We start from the raw sequence: 20,320 nt of genomic DNA, 5'->3' as shown, positions 1-20,320 counted from the left end.
GTTTATTGACTATAAATAGTCAACCCAGCTCCTGTTTCACACATATCCTTGATAGTTGTCAGGAGATAGAACCATGGGTCACATTCCCCTCCATCCAGTTCAAAACTGCCCTCCCAGCTGCGGTCAGGTAACTCAACACAGGCCAATAATATAGGACTGCAATCATCAGGCTGATATTCTTAATGGTGCATTAACCAGTCCTTTGATCCATTGGGTCTTCAGGAAGATTCAAGGGCCTTGTTTGAATGATGTGTTTATGTTTCATGGACCCATCAAAAGTATTCAATAATGACTAAAATTGCAATTTGTAACCTACAGATCCTAATTCATGTTTCATAAAACAGACGAACATCTGTGATTTGTCCAAATGTTCAACAATGGACATCAGTGAATGCAACAGTAAGTATCTTTACCTTCACTAGAATTTGAGATTCCGCCCAGATCTGTTCCAACATCCAGTCCAGTTGTCTTTGGAAAATTTGATTTAAGTGTTTTAAATATACTTGTAAATTAATTAATCATTATCATGGCAATGTTGTTGAAATATTGCGAATGTAACTTAATTCCTCTTCATTAACTCTAACATTCTATAAACCCCAACCTGTCCATGATTTGAATTCCGTTCTCCAGAGAAGTTTCTCCAGCAACTCCAGAATAAGTTTTGAATAAAGGCTTTCTTTCCTTTTGCAAGGCAGTCCATCACTCATTGATGAGGTAAATGTAAAGTCCCCATAGCCCCAGATGGCCATAGGCTTGTCATGGGAGTGCCCCTTTAAGAAATGCTTCTGTTTTATCACATGACTTCAGTGATGTCATTGTGAGGGTGGAGCTGGGCTGTGGCTCTGTAAGTTTTCACCTTGAGTTTGGACTGGTTTGAACTGCACAGGTTGAAAGAAGTGTTTTTCTCTATCTTCATTTTTAAAAACTGTTCCAGACTGCTTGGTAACTTAAAAGAGATCATTGCTTTCTGGAAGTAATTCAAATCTGCTGTTTTAAAAGGGGAACAGAGTGTCAATAACAAATCTTATACCAGTGAGAGTGCCATGTGCTGGGTCACACCTTTGAAAAAGGGTTTCTGGTTTTACTTGGATTTTGTTATTTAATTGGAACAGTTAAGGGGGGAATTCATTCAGGGTTATACCTAGATTACTGTAGATGTGTGGGGTCTTTATGTCTGTAGTTGGAAGGGGTGGGGGGTGGGGCTGCAGAAAGACGTGTTTGGTGGTGTATGGTGCCTCACTGGAGGTTTTTTCTCTTTATTCATTTATGGGATGTGGGCATCGCTGGCTGGGCCAGCATTTATTGCCCACCGCTGAGGGCATTTAAGAGTCAAAGACATTGCTGGAGTCAGATATAGGCCAGGTTAGGTAAGGATGATAGATTTCCTTCACTAAAGGACATTAGTGAACCAGATGGATTTTTAACAACCATTGACAATGGTTTCATGGTCATCATTGGACATTTAATTCCAGATTTTGCATTGAATTCAAAATCCACCATCTACCCGGGTCCCCAGAGCATTATCCTGGATTACTAGTACAGTGACAATGCCACTGTTCCACTGTCTCCTGGAAATGACAGAGGATGAGGAAAATAACAGTGCATTAATTCTACACTGGGAGCTTTTGTTTTGTGTTCTCTGAAGATGAAGACTTTTTTTCCTTCTTGCCATTTGATTTTTTAGAAGTTGCATTTTGTGAGAAAACAAGGGGCGTGTTTCTCCAGTAATGGGGCTGTGTCCCCACGCCCGTGAAAAAACGCTTGCGAATCACTCTGGACTTACCTGGAATAAGTCCAGGGTGATTCTGCGATTTGCAAGGGGTTAGCAGGGCCCCGGAGTGATCCTTGCAACTCCGGCTGCCGATGCGGGGTCCTGCACTTCCAGTCGGGGGTCCGCGCATACGCACGGCAGCGGCCTGTGTCGACCGCCCCGCGCGACATGGCCGACCCACACTGTGGATTGGCACCAAAAACATAGACCCCCCCTCCCAGATCGCATGCCATGGCCATCATGGAGGCCCCCCAACCCCCCCCCCCCCGCCAAAGGATCCCCACGCCCCCCACCGCAGACGCCAAGCCGAGTGCCCGCCGGGTGGAACCATGAGAGAACCACGCCGGCGGGAACTCGGCCAGTTAATTTTGGAGAATCGCCACGGGGGTCTTTTTCAATGGCCCCCGACCGGCGCCGCGTCGACCACGTGCACGACGATTCTCACGATCGTGGGTTTGACACCCAATCTCCCCCCCTCCCCCCGTGCCGAAAACGATTCCGGCATGGAGACTCGAAGAATCCCGCCCAAAGTCTATTCGGGAGAAATAGATCGTAAGGGAAGGTGGAAAGGTGACCAAAAAAGGGACAGGGAGGGTGTGAAGAGGGAGCATTGTGTGAAGACTGAAGTTACTGAAAGAGAGAGATTAAGAGAACATCGGATGTAAAGGAGCAAGTGAGTTGAAAGAGTTTAAGGCTGTGGTAGAGAGGCGAGTGGAGAGCGGGATTGTGCAGGATGGGAGTTGAATGAGAGTTGGGGTTGTAACAATGAGAGAGGAGAGTGTGAGGGCCATGCAGAAAGGCGGCGCTATGATTCCTCGAATATATTTGTAGCAACAATTTTCAATATAATCTTGGAACTAAGGAATTATAATGGAAATAAAAGTGAGAAGAATTTGTGACCTTAACATAGAAACTGAATTAAATAGAAAGAAGAGCGTTGAGAAAGCGATCATTCACTCTAAATGTGTTGAATTATGTCTGCACGGCCTTGGCTAATTACCCCACCAACTTCTATTTGACCTCAAGATGACACTTATGCCGGGACTTTCCGGCTGCATCGCGACGGAACCCGCTGCGGGGAATCTGGTGAGCCAGTTAAATATCCAATGATGTTTAGCGGGACTGGATGTTCCTGGTGACAGGCAAGGGTGGAAAATCCCACCCTTAATTGTGACAACCCAGATGTAAGACTGACTTGTGACAGTGAGTAATGACTGACTGACCGTTCTTTCCACAGCCAAAAAAGCATTCAGAGTCAAGGCAACATTGAGATCCAGAAAATTCAGCAATGAGCTGAGGAATCCCAGCAGTGCAGCCTCCAGGAATTTATCAGCTGAAATCAGAAATGCGGTAAGTTTAAAAACAACCATCCCTCTTTACAATTGTAGTCTGAGGGCAGATCCCGGATGGTGCGAATGACAGTGGCTTGGCCGAGATGTTTAATTGATTCAATGCTCACCTTTCTGAAGGTGCCCCAAAGTCGAGGCTCCCTCGTGCTTTCTTGTGCTCAGCCAGCATTCACCTCTCTCAGTGGCATTGCCGAAGTTCCAGAGCTGCCTCTAATGGGGCAGGCCGTGTGGATGGTCAGAGCGCCCACGTCTTTAATTGGCCATCACCCACTGCCCGCCGGCTCCCAATGACCTCCTCCTGCCAATATCAGGGGCCTGGCCCATCGTGCCGGCCACCCAAAACCCACCCTCATGACGGGATCGCCACCACTTCAAAGTTTCATCCTCAGGCACAATTTTTGACCCCTGGAGATAATGCATCTCAGACAATATCCAATTGGTGTCCTGTTATAACCATATATGGTTACAGGGAATCAGCCTCAGAGTTGGTTGTTTAAAGGTGTTTATGGACCTGTATACAGTCACTGGAGGATAATTGTTCTCTTGACTTCCCCAATCAGTTGTATTCATTTCCCTCTATTTTAAAAATGGAATTATTGGTGATGATACCAGATGATTTCATATAGAATTACATTTAATAGATGTATCATTGAGAAATGATATATCTGAGAAATTCAGTCATCTGTAGTAAGTTTGCAGATGACATCAAGATTGGTGCATAGTGGACAGTGAAGAAGGTTATCTAGGATTGCAACAGGATCTTGATTAATTGGACCAGTGGGCCGATGAAGTTTAATTTAGATAAATTAGAGGTGATCGAATCGGGTCAGGACCTATTCAGTTAATGGTAGGGTGTTGGGAGAGTTATAGAACAAAGAGATCGAGGAGTACAGGTTCATAGCTCCTTGAAGGTGGAGTCGCAGGTGGACAGGGTGGTGAAGAAGGCATTCGCCATGAGTGGTTTCATTGGTCAGAACATCGAATACAGGAGTTGGGATGTCTTGTTGAAGTTGTTCAAGACATCAGTAAGGCCATACTTGGAATACTGTGTACAATTCTGGTCACCCTATTATAGAAAGGATATTATTAACCTGGAAAGAATACAGAAAAGATTTACTAGGACTCTACCAGGACTTAATGGTTTGGGTTAGAAGGAAAGGCTGTCTAGACTGGGACATTTTTCCCTGGAGCTTAGTAGGCTTAGGGGTGAACTTATGGAGGTCCATAAAAATAATGAGGGGCGTAGATAAGAGAGGTAAACATCTCTTCCCCAAAGTAGCGGAGTCTAAAACTGAAAGGCAGAGGTTTAAGGGGAGAGATACAAAAGGGTCCAGAGGGACAATTATTCCACACAGGTGGAGAATGTCTGGAACGAGCTGCCAGAGGCAGTAGTAGAGGTGGGTACAATTTTGTCTTTTAAAATGCATTTAGACGGACATCCGGTGACGGCGGGCGGGAGGCGGCCACACAATGGAGCGCCCCCGCTCGGGAACGGCCATTTTGGGGCTTTAAGCCCGGTCCCAGGGTCCACGGAGGCGGCAGAAGAAGGGAGAAGGCACGGAGGAGGCACTGAGAAGACACAGGAGGGAAAAAAAACCCAAAGAAAAATGTCGAGGGTGAGCAAAAAAACGGCCAAAAAAAAACCAGCTGGAGGTCCGTCGGGGAGTGGAAAGGTCACCGTGGGGTCACCAGGAAAAATGGAGGTTGGAGCACCAGGGAAGGCCGCACTGCTTACGGCTGAAGAAATAACCAAGGTGATGGCTGCGGAATTTGAAAAGCAGTTGGCGCAGATTGCGAAATGCATGGAGACGGTGAGGAAGGAGGGGCGTCATTCTCCGACCCCCCAGCGGGTCGGAGAATGGCCGTTGGCCGCCGTGAATCCCGCCCCCGCCGGTTGCCGAAGTCTCCGAAGGGAGAAAAGTCGGAGGGGCGTTAATGGCGCCGCTGACGACGGAGAATGGCACGGGTCTGCGCAAGGCAGCCGATTTTCAGCCTGCCGATATTCTCCCTTCCGGATGGGCCGAAGTCCCGTCGACGTGATGACCGTTCACGTCGACGTAATTCAAACCTCCTTTTCATCGGCGTGAACCTGTGCTCCAGGTTCACGCCGACCAGCGTGGAGGTGAGTGACGGCCTGGGGGATTGGCCGCTGGGCAGGCGATGGCGTGGCCGCAGTCTGACTGTGTGGGGAGAGGTGTGTCTCGGGTTGTGTGTGTGTGTGTGTGTGCGGCGGGGGGGGGGGGGGGGTGGTTAGAGTGGGCTGGGCTCCGGGGGAGTGCCGGGAGGGGGGTCCGTGCCGGGGAGGAGGATGGGGGGGGGGGGTCCGTGCCGGGGAGGGGGATGAGGGGGGGGGGGGGTCCGTGCCGGGGAGGGGGATGGGGGGTCCGTGCCGGGGAGGAGGATGGGGGGGTCCTTGCCGGGGAGGGGGATGATGGGGGGGGCCTGTGCCGGGGAGGGGGATGGGGGGGTGGTCCGTGCCGGGGAGGGGGATGAGGGGAGGGGGTCCGTGCCGCGGAGGGGGATGGGGGGTCCGTGCCGGGGAGGGGGATGGGGGGGGGCCCGTGCCGGGGAGGCGATTGGGGGGGTGGTCCGTGCCGGGGAAGGGGATGGGGGGGCCCATGCCGTGGAGGGGGATGAGGGGGGGGTCCGTGCCGGGGAGGAGGTTGGGGTCCGTGACGGGGAGGAGGATTGGGGGGGGGGTCCATGCCGGAGAGGGGGATGGGGGGGGGTCGTGCCAGGGAGGGGGATGGGGGGGTCCGTGCCGGGGGGGGGGTGGGGGAGGGTCCGTGCCGGGGAGGGGGATTGGGGGGGGGGGTCTGTGCCGGGGAGGGGGATGGGGGGGCAAGTGAGTTGGTCCACCTGGCCAGTTGCCAGCCTCCAACAGTTGGACCCATGCGGTCCATGCCACCTGGCTGGGGGGAAGGAGGGGATATGGGCAATGATGACATGTCGTCGTTCCCACCCCCCACCAGGCCGTCATGTTTTCCGATCATCCAACGATGTTGGTCGCCGTGGCGGCAGCCGCTAATGTCCATGTTGCCCTGGATGAGGAGGAGGAGGAGGAGCGTGCCAGAGAGGCGGCGCAGGCTGCCGCAGAGGGGCAGGCGGCAGCCGCCCAGGCTGGAGGGACACCTGACCGACAGGATGAGGAGGGGGAGGAGGACGTCGCGGCCCCACGGCAACGGAGGCACCCTAGGGCGCCCCGTGTGTACTGGCCCCGGCAGTCATACCAGGACCTCACGGACCGGGAATGCAGGAGGAGACTCCAGATGAGGCGGGAAACCATGGCACACATCTGCCACCTGCTGGCACACCTGTCACCGCGTGGCACTGGCGCGGGACACCCTCTCCCCGTGTCCGTCAAGGTTACGGTTGCCCTGAACTTTTATGCAACGGGGTCATTCCAGGCACCGAGTGGGGACCTGTCCGGCATATCGCAGACATCGGTGCATCCGGGCAGTGACAGATGCCCTATATGGCATGGCGCACCGCTACATCCGCTTCCCTGTGGACCGGGCCAGCCAAGATGCCCGGGCCGTGGGCTTCTCTGCCGTGGCCGGGTTCCCCATGGTCCAGGGCGTGATCGATGGGATGCACGTCGCCATGCGGCCTCCTGCAGATAACAGGGCCGTGTTCACAAATAGGAAGGGGACCTATTCGATGAACATACAGGTGGTCTGCGACAACCGCATGATGATCCTGCACGTCTGCGCCCGTTAACCAGGCAGTGTACACGACTCATACGTTTTGTCGCGGTCATCCATCCCCGGCATGTACGAGGGACACCATCCCCGGCTGAGGGGCTGGTTGCTGGGCAACAGGGGCTACCCATTGCGATCGTGGCTGATGACGCCTGTACGGAGGCCACGCAATGAGGCGGAGAACCGCTACAATGATGCCCATGTAGCGACAAGGGGAGTGATAGAGAGGTGCTTTGGTGTGCTGAAGATGCGTTTCAGGTGCCTGGACCTCTCTGGGGGCGCCCTCCAGTATCGGTCAGCTAGGGTCGGCCACATCATTGTGGTGTGCTGCGTCCTGCACAACATAGCCCAACAGAGGGGCGATGTGCCGCAGGCAAAGGAGGGCGGAGTGGAGGAGCAGCAGGAAGAGGCGCAGTCCTCCCCAGATGAGGGGGATGGGGGCAATGGTCAGGGCAGATGGGCTAGACACAGGCGGGTGGCTGTCCACCGTTACCGGCTGGCCCAGCGGGCACGGGACAGACTGATAGCCGCCCGCTTCACTGACTAGATGGGCGTGGGAATCGGGTAGTATGGCCACAGACCGCACACCATGGTAACAGCCGACCACCCACACCCCCCACCCATCCAGCACCCTCACCCCCCTCCCCAAACCCACCCACCCCACCCGCATGCACACCACCCCCCCCCATTGCCGACCCACCTGCGGCACAACGGCCGGGCTCACACAGTTGCGGGTGGACGCGTGTCTATTGCAGGCCATGGAGGATGATGACAACCCGCCCTGCGGTGAGCTCCTGGCTCTACATCGTTGGACTATGTCTGACCCATGGCCACAGTACCACCATCCACCCGGACCATCCCTGCATGCGGCTGTGACACTGCAGCGCACGGTCCCGTCCTCTGCCCGGGGGATGTTGATGGCGGCCCAGGGGGAACGGGGCAGACTCACCTGGGACTGAGGTAAGACCACCCCTCACACACATACTTGTGCTCAACGTACATGACACCCCCGCACGCTTTGGACAGAGCACAAAGGCAGCTTCTGTAGGTGTAACATTGACTTTAATAACGAAAGGAGTTCATGCACGTGCCCTAGCCCCTAAAACTCATCTGTGCCCTGTACCCGTGCCAACTTACACAGTGTCTAATTGTTTGGCCTTCCGGGCCCTTTGACTACGCCTAGGTGGTTCCCCAGACGGTACAGCAGAACTGGAGGTGGACTCCTGTGATTCCTGCCCTCTGACACTGGATCCCTTTGGAGGCCGTTTCCTGGGGCGTCCTGGCCTAGATGGGCCAGGCTGCAGCCCGGGCAACTGGGATGACGAGCTGACAGCCTGTCCTGCCCGTTGCCCACCGGATGCACCTGGGACGGAAGGGGGGGAGTCCGAGGTGTCGCGGTGTTCCGGGACCTCCCCTGCAGGGGGAGCCGGGATGGACCACACCACCTCCTCCTCCCTCGGGGTGCCCGATGGCCCCCAGGCCTCTACATGGGTGGGGGATGCGAACGGACTGGCCATCCGATGACCCCCTGACATCTGGCGCTGCCAGTCCTGGAGGCCCGTGCTGGTATCGACAGGGGTCTGCAGGTTTGCAGCCATGGAGCCCAGGGGGTTGGCAAATCCTGTCTGTGACAGTGCGACGCCGGCTCGCACATGGTCACTGGCGCCGATGCCCTCAGCGATGGCCTGCAGAGACTGGGCCATGGCCTGCAGAGACTGGGCTATGGTGTTGAGCGCCTCTGCCATCTTGCGCTGGTACTGGCTCATAGCCTCCTGTGAGAGGGCAGCCATGTCCTGGGCCACAGACGCCGCCTGCACGGAAAGCCCCAGGCCTCGCAAACCGTTCTCCATGTCTGACACCGTCGCACCCATTGCCTCCACCGTGGACGACACCCGTGCGGTGTCGGCCTGGGTGGCACGCATGACCGGCACCACTTCCAGCTCCTGGACGCGGGTGGACTCCTCCACCTGCGACTGCAGCTGCCGCAAGCCGGCCGTCACCCTCTTCGCTCGTCTCCGGGACGGTGGTTGCATCGGATCTATGTGTGGGTGTGGTAACTCCAGGAACCCGGGATCCATCTGGGCGGCAGATGTTCGCTTGGGCTGGGCTGCCCTCCGACCGCCCGGCCCCTCTGCTGCTCCTACCTCCACCTGCTGTACCGGGACGGCTGTGCTGTGCGCACCAGTGAGTGTACCAGACGCCTCATCACTAAAGTGCCCAACCGAGGTGAGTGTTTCTGCGATGGTGGAGGGTGTTGGTGACAGCAGTGGCGTTGTGTGGTGCTCTTCGTCCCATTCTGAGTCCATGGCACTTTGGGGTGGGGGTTCGTCTCCACCCATCCACTCTGAGTCACTGTCCGGTATTTCGTCTTCCTGGGTAGTGCTGTCCCGGGTAGGGGTGTCCTGGGTAGTGCTGTCCCGGGTAGGGGTGTCCTGGGTAGTGGTGTCCTGGGTAGTGGCGTCCTGGGTCGTGGTGTCCTGGGTAGTGGTGTTCTGGGTAGTGGTGTCCTGGGTAGTGGTGTCCTGGCTCGGATGTGACGGGGGCCTGTGGCTGCCCCCCTCTTCGCTGGGCGGCACACACCTGCCTCGTCGCTCCCGCATGTGACGGGGGTGTCGTCTCCCTGTTGCTCCAGGGAACTCCGTCTCCCGTGGTGTGCGAGGGGCATCCTGCGGGTGTCGCATGCCGGAGGGTCCGGGTCTCTCCGTCTCCCGTGGTGTGCGAGGGGCATCCTGCGGGCGTCGCATGCCGGAGAGTCCGGGTGTCTCCGTCTCCCGTGGTGTGCAAGGGGCATCATGCGGGCGTCGCATGCCGGAGGGTCCGGGTATCTCCGTCTCCCGTGGTCTCCGAGGGGCATCCTGCGGGCGTCGCATGCCGGAGGGTCCGGGTCTCTCCGTCTCCCGTGGCCTCGGAGGGGCATCCTGCGGGCGGTCTGCATCTGCGGGGATGGGTGCCTCGACGTTTGGTCCTGCGATACACAATGAAGCATGCATGGTTAGACATCAGGCAGTGATCAGGTGATATGGGGGAGGGGGGATGTGTGGGAGGGGGGATATGGGGACGGGCTGTCGGTGGCTCACTTGCTACTACGCCCCCGACCTCTGCATCAGCATCCTCCCGGTCCTCAGGTCCGCCAGCCAGTTCCAGGGCCCTTTCCTCGTGTACGGTCAGTGGCCTCTCATCAGCGGGCCCTCCTCCAGTCCTCACATGCTCCCTATTGTTGTGTGCGCGCTTCTCCTGTGGGGGGGGGGGGGCAGGGGTAAAAGGCAACAGTGTTAGGCAGGTATATGAATGCACGCCATCAGTTGCGCGTGCATTGCAGAGGTTAAGGATGGATTCACTTAGGGATATGGGGGATATGGGGGAGGGGGGATATGGGGAGGGGGATGTGGGGGAGGGGGGATATGGGGGAGGGGGGATATGGGGGATATGGGGAGGTGGGATATGGGGAGGGGGATATGGGGGAGGGGGGATAGGGGAGGGGGGATATGGGGAGGGGGGATATGGGGAGGGGGGATATGGGGGATATGGGGGAGGGGGGATATGGGGGAGGCGGGATATGGGGGAGGGGGGATATGGGGAGGGGGATATGGGGGAGGGGGATATGGGGGAGGGGGGATATGGGGGAGCGGGGATATGGGGGATATGGGGGAGGGGGGATATGGGGCAGGGGGGATATGGGGGAGGGGGGATATGGGGGAGGGGGGTATGGAGGAGGGGGGATATGGGGGAGGGGGGATATGGGGGAGGGGGGATATGGGGGAGGAGGGGATATGGGGGAGGCTCACCCTGCCTGCTCTGACGAGGTCGTTCACCTTCTTGTGGCACTGGGTGCCTGTCCGTGGTGTCAGGGCCACAGCGGTGACGGCCTCTGCCACTTCCCTCCACAGACGCCGGCTGTGGCGTGGGGCAACTCTGCGGCCGTGCCCGGGATACAGGGCGTCCCTCCTCTGCTCCACTGCGTCCAGGAGCGCCTCCACATCCCGTGACTGGAACCTCGGGGCTGAGCGGCGGCCAGCCTTATGGGGAGCAGCGCGGCCTTATGAGCCGTCATGCCGTGCGGCGTGTATGACGCTGCACGGCTTGAACCACTTGCGCAAGCGCGGATCGCGTCACGTCGCTGCTAGCCCATTTCGGGCCGGAGACTTTCGACCCATTTTTCCGACGTGACGCAAGTCGGATTTGCGCCGTTTGTTGCGCCGAAAACGGAGAATTTCGCCCGAGATGAGGGAGGTTTTGAGTGTGCTGGTGGAGGAGGCGGTTTCCCCGGTGATGACGGCGGTGGCGAGAGCAGTGGTGAAGGTGCGAGAGCAAGGGGAGGCGCTGAAGGAAGTGGAGGAGACGGTATTGCAGCACGGTGATCAACTTGCCTCGATGGGGAAGGAGATGTGGAAGGTGATGGACACGAACAAGAATCTGCGAGGAAAAATGACCTGGGAAATAGATCCAGGCGACAGAACTTGAGGATTGTGGGGCTGCCCGAAGGAGTTGAAGGACCGAAGCCGACTGAGTATTTTTCCGCGATGCTGGCAAAACTACTGGGGGAGGGGTAGGACCCCTCCCGATATGAGCTGGATCGGGCTCATCGGTCATGGAGGCCTGTACCAAAGGCGAGTGAGCCGCCAAGGGCAGTGACTCTGTGCTTCCGTAGGTACAGGGTGAAGGAGAAGGACCTGAGCTGGGCCAAGCAGAAGCGGGTGGTGCAGTGGGCTGGAGCTGGTATACATGTATACCAGGACATTACGGTGGAGCCGGCAAGGAGGCGGGCTGCCTTCAACTGGGTGAAGAGGGCACTGTACATTGGCAAGGTGCAGTGTGGCATTGTATATCCAGCGAAGCTGAGGGTGACTTACAAGCTCAGGGACTTTTATTTTGGAACGGCGGAAGCAGCGGAGGAGTTTGTGAAAGCAGAAGGACTGTGGCAGAACTGACAAATTGAGGAATGGCCATGTGCCGATGTAACCTCACGACTGTATTTTTTGTATCACTGCGCGCGGGTGTAGAGGCTAAAGGAGCCAATGTTGTATATATTTGGACAAGGGAAGGGACGGGACTTTCACTCGAAATGAGAGTTCTTTGGGGTGTAGGTGGATATGCGGGGTTTGTGTGCTAAAAGGGGATCTTTGGGCTTTCCTGGGGCCGGGCAAGTGGGAAAGGGACCCGGGCGGGGGCCTCCACGCTGGCCGGTTTAAGCCGGCCAGTGAACGGGAGTGAGGTGGGGTGAGGGGCTGCGGCCATCGGAGCCTGGCAGAACAGGGTCCGAGTGGTCTCGCCGGGGTGGAAAGTTGGGGGGAAAGGAACCAAGGGTAGGGGGAGGAGTTTTACAAGAGGCAGTGGACGGGAGGAGCTGGAGACCTGGGGTGGGGGTGTGGGGGGTTGGGGGGTGGGGGGTGGGGGAGAGTTGTGTAAGATTAAGGGTGACTACGGGTATTCCCTGATTCATTTTTGTCATTTGTTTATGTAAACATGCGGGTTGAGGTTTGGGGGTTGATGGGTAGATGGGATCGTTGTTATTATGGGGACTGACATATCTTGCTGATTATTGTTTATTGTTGTATAAAAAAATGTTTTTAAAAAAGCATTTAGACAGTTATAAGAGGTATAGAGGGATATAGGCCAAATGTAGACAATTGGGAGCTTAGTGATAGAAACTGGGCGGCATGGACAAGTTGGGCCAAAGGGCCTGTTTCCATGCTGTAAACATCTATCACTCTATAAAGAGCAAAGGACCTTCCATTGGCTGCGAAAAATAAAAGATGCTACAATTCACAGTGTAAAGATGATTCTCAGGAAAGGTGAGTAAGCTCGTTCGTAACATTGATACAAATATTGGAGAAAGAGAACAACAGGAAGATGCGTTTAGGATTAGTGAATGATCAGTGAGTGATTTAGGAGGTTGTTTTTGGGTGGCACAGTGGTTAGCGCCGCAGCCTCACAGCGCCAGGGACCCGGGCAATTTAGCATGGCCAATCCACCTAACCTGGACTGTGGGAGCGAACCGGAGCACCCGGAGGAAACCCAGGCAGACACGGGGAGAACGTGCAAACTCCACACAGAATCACCCAAGGCTGGAATTGAACCCGAGTCCCTGACGTTGTTTGGCACCAGTGCTAACAACTGCGCTACCGTGCCGATGATGTAGATAACACATGCGATTAACTACTCACTGGCATTCCTTTTAATCATTGAACTAACTATTCCTATGATCATGAGACTGGATTGTTCCCCATTAGTCTTTAGGTCAGTGTTAAAACAACAAGCTTCCATGGTTTGTATAGCACACACCATCCACAGGACTGACACAAAAGAAATGTCTGTTTCGGTCGGACATCTGGATGAAATTACTTTCCAAAATAGGGCTAAATTAATCCTTCATCACTGGTTCTAATTCACTCACTGATGCTAGAACAAATGGTATCTCTTGAAACTTACTGCTGTATATTATTTTAAATTCAAACAAGTGATTTTGCACCACACCTTTGGCCCAGTAGCAGGGTTTATTTATGATTTCTGCTTTCCAGTAAACAATTTATTGCGAATCAGAATTAATTGTTAAATCCAGGCTCTATTTGCCAATATGAACACAGTGGGGAAACATGAGCATAATTTCAGTTCTTGAGATATTTATGCCAATAGATATTGTGGTCTCATTGTGAAGTCAAGAACGGTGTTAGAATTGTAACATTTGGGTAATCCTAGTGTTGCCAGCTCAGACGCACCCTACCTTACTAATGAGGTGTGCGAGAGGATGAATGGAACTAGAAGACATTCTTAACGATGGTTGCTGATGCTTTCTTTGTTATTATAGTGAAAACTAATATTTGTGTTTATTCTTTTCAGGTTGTGAAAACAGTACAAAATAAACTGATGGATGACAAGTTTAATATCACCATCATTGGTTTTCAAAATGGAAGTGTGATAGTGAATCTCCTGGCTTTCCTGGACATCAACTCAAATGTGTCCACAGGCACACTGCTAAGTGTTTTTGCCGATGCACTCAAGGCTGTCGATAACCAAAGCTTTGTCAATGTAACAGGTAGGCACTCTGATAGTCATAGAAAGAGAGAACTTGCATTTATATAGCACCTTCCACAACCTCAGAATGGTCCAAAGTGCCTGACCGACGACAAAATGTGTTGTAACTTGTCCAGGTCCGGACTTGCCTGGGATTACGTTATTTCTGAATTTTCTGGATCATAGAATGGGATTGGAAAACCGAACCACAAGTGTGTGAACCGGAAAACACCGCAGATATAAATTTTGACCAGTAGTATGATAAAGTAGTGATAAAAATTGTTTTAGTTACCCAAATACCTCCTTCTGCTCCCAGAATAGTGAACTGAAAAGATATTTTGGTATGATCCAAAGAGTCCCAGACTATTGGTGTTTTCATACAATAGATGCTGGACTGGAGAGCTTACAGTGTAATTCATTTCTTAAAAATAAATTTAGAGTACCCAATTATTTTTTCCAATTAAAGGGCAAATTTAGCGTGACCAATCCACCTAACCTGCACATCTTTGTGTTGTGGGGGTGAAACCCACGCAGACACAGGGAGAATGTTCAAACACCACACAGACAGTAACCCGGGCCAGGATCGAACCCGGGTACACAGCCTCGTATCAGCAGTGCTAACTACTGCCCTGACCTGCTGCCCCTAACAGGGTAATTCTGAAGTCTTCTCAATGTTGTAATATAGGGAAATGTGGCAACAAATTTATGTGTAGCACACCATTCCACAAAGAGCATTGAGGCCGTGACCAGATTGTCTGCGTTAATGTTGTTGACTGATGGATAAATATTGGCCAGGACACGAGGGACAAATCCTCTGGTTCTCTTCGAAAGAGTGCCGAGGTATTTTATGTTCACCTGAGAGAGATGGGGCCTTAGTTAGTTTAATGCCTGATCTGAAAGACAAAAGCGGCAACACTGCAGCATTTTCTCAGTATTACATGGGAGTGTCAGCCTAGATTATGTTTTCAAGACCTGTAAGGGGGGTGGGGGTGGGGGGGGTGGAGATATCAACCCATGACCTTCCGACCCAGAGTTAGTAGTATAATAATGCTAATCTTTATTGTCACAAGTAGGCTTACTGCAATGAAGTTACTGAGTGCTGCTCACTGTGCCTGGACAGTTTCCTTAAGTTTTGCAATGGTTCTAATTCATGATCTTAAATATTCTGGAGTTTAAAAGGAACATTAACAAGGGTCCAGTTGCCTTGGTTTGTTTAGTATTTATATATATAGCATCTTTAACATAGAAAAACATCTCAGGGAATTTTAGGGGTGGAGGAGGGTGGGTTTTATCTTTATTCTTTCATGAGATGTGGGTATTTCAGGCACGACCATATCAGAGCCAACCACATTACTCTGAACCAAACTCAGTAAGGATGGCAGATTTCCTCCCTTAAAGTACTTTTGTGAACCAGGTGGGTCTTTTTGACAATTCGACTTTTAGTTCCCGATATTTATTTATTGAAGTCAAAATGCACCTCTTGCCATAGAAGCTTAGAAAATAGGAGCAGGAGGAGGCCATTCGGCCCTTCGAGCCTGCTCCACCATTCATCACGATCATGGCTGACCATCCAGTTCGATACCCTGATCCCGCCTTCTCCCCATATCCTTTGTTCCCCTTCATCCCAAGTGCAATACCTAACTGCTTTTTGAAAGCATACAATGTTTTGGCCTCACATGCTTCCTGTGGTAATGAGTTGCACAGGCTCACCACACTCTCCGGGTGAAGAAATCTCTCCTCATCTATCCTAAATGGTCTTCCCCGTATCCTCAGGATGTCACCTCTGGTTTTATACAGTGAATGGTAGAACCCTCAAGAGTATTGAAAGTCAGAGAGATCTAGGAGTACAGGTCCACAGGTCACTGAAAGGGGCAACACAGGTGGAGAAGGTAGTCAATAAGGCATACGGCATGCTTGCCTTCATTGGCCGGGGCATTGAGTATAAGAATTGGCAAGTCATGTTGCAGCTGTATAGAACCTTAGTTAGGCCACACTTGGAGTATAGTGTTCAATTCTGGTCGCCACACTACCAGAAGGATGTGGAGGCTTTAGAGAGGGTGCAGAAGAGATTTACCAGAATGTTGCCTGGTATGGAGGGCATTAGCTATGAGGAGCAGTTGAATAAACCCGGTTTGTTCTCACTGGAATGACGGAGGTTGAGGGACGACCTGATAGAGGTCTACAAAATTATGAGGGGCATAGACAGAGTGGATAGTCAGAGGCTTTTCCCCAGGGGAAGGGGTCAATTACAAAGGGGCATAGGTTTAAGGTGAGAGGGGCAAGGTTTAGAGTAGATGTACGAGGCAAGTTTTTTACACAGAGGGTAATGGGTGCCTGGAACTCGCTACCGGAGGAGGTGGTGGAAGCAGGGGCGATAGTGACATTTAAGGGGCATCTTAACAAATATATGAATAGGATTGGAATAGAGGGATATGGACCCAGGAAGTGTAGAAGATTGTAGTTTAGTCGGGCAGCATGGTCGGCACGGGCTTGGAGGGCCGAAGGGCCTGATCCTGTGCTGTACATTTCTTTGTTCTTTGTTCTTTGTTATGGATACCCCCACCATCGGGAACGTCCTTCTTGCATCTATCCTGCCTAGTCCCGTTAGGATTTCATAGGTTTTTATGAGATTCCCCCTTCATTCTTCTGAACTCCAGCGAATACGATCCTACCCAACACAATACTCCTCATATGTCAGTCCCACGTTCCAGAAATCAGTCAGGTAAACATTCGCTGCACAATCTCTATAGCAAGAACATCCTTTCTCAAATAAGGAGGCCAAAAAACTGCACACAATATTCCAGGTGTGGCCTCTCCAAGTCCCTGTATAGTTGCAGCAAGCATCCCTGCTCCTGTACTCAAATCCTCTCGCCATGAAGGCCACCATACCACTTGCTTTCTTTACCACCTCCTGTCCCGATGTCAGGTCAACCAGTCTATAATTCCCCGTTTTCTCTCGCCCTCCTTTGTTAAAAGTGGGGTTACATTAGCTACCCTCCAATCCATTGGAACTCTTCCAGAGTCTATAGAATGCTGGAAAATGATCACCAATGCATCCACTTTATTAATAACTCCGAATTTTCTTCACCGGTGAACATCCCCAGCAAGTGTCCACGAATGAATGCTACCAAATCCTCTTGGCAGGTGCAAATAGCCCAGTTATCCTTCCTCATTTTTATACTCTTTATGCAGGCAATGTCCAGCTCAAGAATTTACACCTGGGTCAACACAATAAGAACTTCCAAACAAATATTTGCCAATTTTGACTTTACCGTACCTGATAATCTTACCTCACCTCATACTCTTTTGACCAGAAACCCACCTTCAGAGCATTCTTCCAGTCCATCAGTAATACAGTCATGGCTTCTGATTCTTGCCAAAGCTGCACTCACTGGAGCTCAAATGGGCAAAATATATTCCAGGTATAAGACCATAAGACATAGGAGCAGAATTAGGCCACTCGGCCCATCGAGTCTGCTCCACCATTCAATCATGGCTGATATTTTCTCATCCCCATTCTCCTGCCTTCTCCCTATAACCCCTGATCCCCTTGTTAATCAAGAACCTATCGAACTCTGTCTTAAAGACACTCCATGGGCGGGATTCTCCCCTCCCAGGACTAAGTGCCTGCGCTGTCGTGAACGCCTTCGCGTTTCACGACGGCGCGAACCAGGCCCGGTTATGACTGACTCTGCCCCCCATAGGGGGCCAGCACGGCGCTGGAGCGGTTCACGCCGCTCCAGCCTCCTTACGCGGTGCCCGCGCCAACCTGCGCTTGCACAGTTGGGCCGGCACGTTCCTGCGCATGCGTAGTTGGGCCGCGCCATCCTACGCATGCGCGGGGAACTTCTTACGCGCGCCGGCCCCTCACCAACATGCCGCTGGGGTTCTGGGGCCAGCTGCGGAAGCAGGTAGGCCCGGGGGGGTAGAGGCCGGCCCGCCGATCGGTGGGCCCTGATCGCGGGCCAGCCATCATCGGAGGCCCCCTCCCCCCCCGGTGAAGGAGCCCCCCCAGCGTTCCCGCACAGTTCCCGCCGGCAGCTACCAGGGGTGGACGGCGCGGGTGGGACTGTCATTTTTTTCACCGGCCGCTCGGCCCACCCGGGCCGGAGAATCGCCGCTCGCTGTTTGCGGCGAGTCTTTGAGTGGCCTGGCGCGATTCTTGCAGCGCTGGTTCCGGGGGGGGCGGGGGTGGGAGAATAGCATGCGGGTATCGGGGCGGCGTGGCACGATTTGCACGGCTCCCTGGCGATTCTCCCACCCGGCGTGGGGGGGGGGGGGGGGGGAGAATACCGTCCCATCATTTGGCCTCCACAGCCTTCTGCGGCAAAGAGTTCCACAGATTCACCACCCTCTGTCTGAAGAAATTCCTCCTCATTTCAGTTTTAAAAGACCGTCCCTTTAGTTTGAGATGGTGTCCTCTGGTTAACTCCATGTGTTCTTTCTTAAAGCTACATTGCATTTTTTTGGCGCTTACAGACTTCTTATCAACATTCCGATAATACATACAAATTAAGACATTTTATCACTAAGCTTATGTACAGTCCCAACTGACAATTTAAGTATTACTAATTACACAAATGAGCCAAGAAAGTGAAGTCTAACGATCGTTTCCTGCATTTTCTGTCCCACGTGGAAAGGGCTCCTCCTTGCCGGAGATTCAGCTCCTGGCACATTTGGCTGGGTGAAGAAGCCAAGGTTGCTTTCCTGCACAAGCGTCAGGTTAAAATTGCAGATCAAGTCACTGTGTGCATTTAAAGAGAATCCTGTTGGTTTGGGATGGGGCATATAATGGAACAACTCCCCTTGAGACACAAACTATATGGAATGTTGCTGAATCACTACAGGTCTTAAAACACACTTTCTATCTTATCCTGTTCCAGGTATTACACAAGCGACCCCGGTGCGGGATGATTCCGGATTCCGAGTGTCCACAATAGTACTGGGAATTCTTCTAGGTTTGGCTCTGCTGATTTTGATGGCAATGGTTGTGGCACAGATCAATGTGGCTAAAAATTCTGGGACATATTCCTTGAATTCCATTGATACACGTGACTAAATTCAGTGATCTGATGTATAGTTTGCCATGGAAAACTTCAAAATGGACACATTTATTTATTCGAGGTGTGTGTGATGTTTAAAACCAATCTTGAAGTACTTTAAAAATTCAGGTAAGGAAAATAATGCTGTCGAGAAATCCAAATGCTCAAATCTTCCAGTCTCTGACAATCTGGAGATCAGACTTATGGCAGAAGATATGGTTAGGGACACAGTGGAGGATCTGCGCGATCATCTCCATAAGAATTGTCTGGGAAGTTTCAACTTTGAATGGGCAATTCTTCTGCTCTCTGGGACCCTCTGCGAATGTATCTGACTCGGGTCAGAGATTTTGGACGGTTCTGCCGGTCAAACTTGAATAGGTATCAAGGGAATGTTAGACCTAAAAATCCCAGTCCAATCCTGGATAACTCACAGCACTGATGCCACCCTCCCCCACCTAAATCACTACATACCTCGCCATCCCACCCACCCAACCAATCGACCAGCACTGTCAACCAAACAGCTAATCCCTTGACTTCCCAACAACCCCCACCCCCCCCCACCTATCTTTAATAAGAGCATGGTTAATCTTCTACCTCAGTGCCACATCCCTCTGCCCATATCTTGTTTCCCATAGTGTCCAAAAATCTACTGACCTCAGCCTTCAATATATATTTAACAACTAAATAACCAAAGCCCTCTGGGGTAAAGAATACAAACATTCACAACCCTTTGAGTAAAGCAAGTTTTCGTCATCTCGGTCCTGAATAGCTCATTTAAAAATGAGTGATTCCGCTTATTCAGGGCGCGATTCAGTGGGTTCATCGCATCCGACTTGGTGTCGGGCGAGTCTGTTGAATCTAGCGTGATTCACGATGCTCGAAACGCCTCGTGATCCAGATCACCGTATTTCAAAGAGCTATTAGGAACTCAGTGGCCACGCGTAAGAGACCCCAGCGGGGCACCATTTAGAACTAGTCCACAGAAATGTGGACCAGTCGGAGTGGCACTAGCGGGTTGACTCCCAGGCCAATGGAGACACCCGAGTGGGGTCAGGGCAGGGGGGCTCTCCCTCTGGCACCCAGGCACCTTGGCACTTCCAGCCTGGCACTGCCACCCAGGCCTTCTTGCACTGCCAGGGTACCCAGGAGGTACCGCCCGGTGAGATTGGCACTACCAGACTCGCAGTTCCAGGATGTCCGGGTGCCAGTTTGGTACTGCCAGGTGTCGGGCTTCGCGGAGGGACGGGGGACGGGGGGGTTCTTGCCAGATTGGGAGGAGGGGGCATTCCAGGGACCTGGGAGGGGGGTTAGACGGGTTATAAATGGGGGAGGGGGGTGGGGGGAGATCAGGGCAGCCTTCCAAAGTGGCGCCACAATCTGCGGGGGAATGTCCTGCAGCTCACTAGCGGGAAATCCCTTTAAGTGCGGCCTTGGTGGAAAGAAACC

At 52.9% G+C, this 20,320-nt stretch overlaps 1 protein-coding gene across 1 annotated transcript in view; it reads left to right on the top strand.

The window, feature by feature from the left end:
- The window catches only part of LOC140428702 (uncharacterized), an 81,078-nt gene extending 60,970 nt beyond the window's left edge, over window positions 1-20,108 (top strand). The window contains exons 13-16 of the mRNA XM_072515433.1: window positions 319-399; window positions 3,009-3,121; window positions 13,659-13,854; window positions 18,716-20,108. Coding sequence (XP_072371534.1) covers window positions 319-399; window positions 3,009-3,121; window positions 13,659-13,854; window positions 18,716-18,891 — 566 coding nt within the window. The 3' untranslated portion in view covers window positions 18,892-20,108. The remainder of the gene's footprint in view (window positions 1-318; window positions 400-3,008; window positions 3,122-13,658; window positions 13,855-18,715) is intronic.
- Window positions 20,109-20,320: the final 212 nt, after the last annotated feature.

This window comes from Scyliorhinus torazame, chromosome 8 (assembly GCF_047496885.1).
Source record: "Scyliorhinus torazame isolate Kashiwa2021f chromosome 8, sScyTor2.1, whole genome shotgun sequence".
NCBI lineage: Eukaryota > Metazoa > Chordata > Chondrichthyes > Carcharhiniformes > Scyliorhinidae > Scyliorhinus > Scyliorhinus torazame.
Note: the sequence above shows the minus strand (reverse complement) of the source record. Positions and strands in the feature narration are given on the sequence as shown.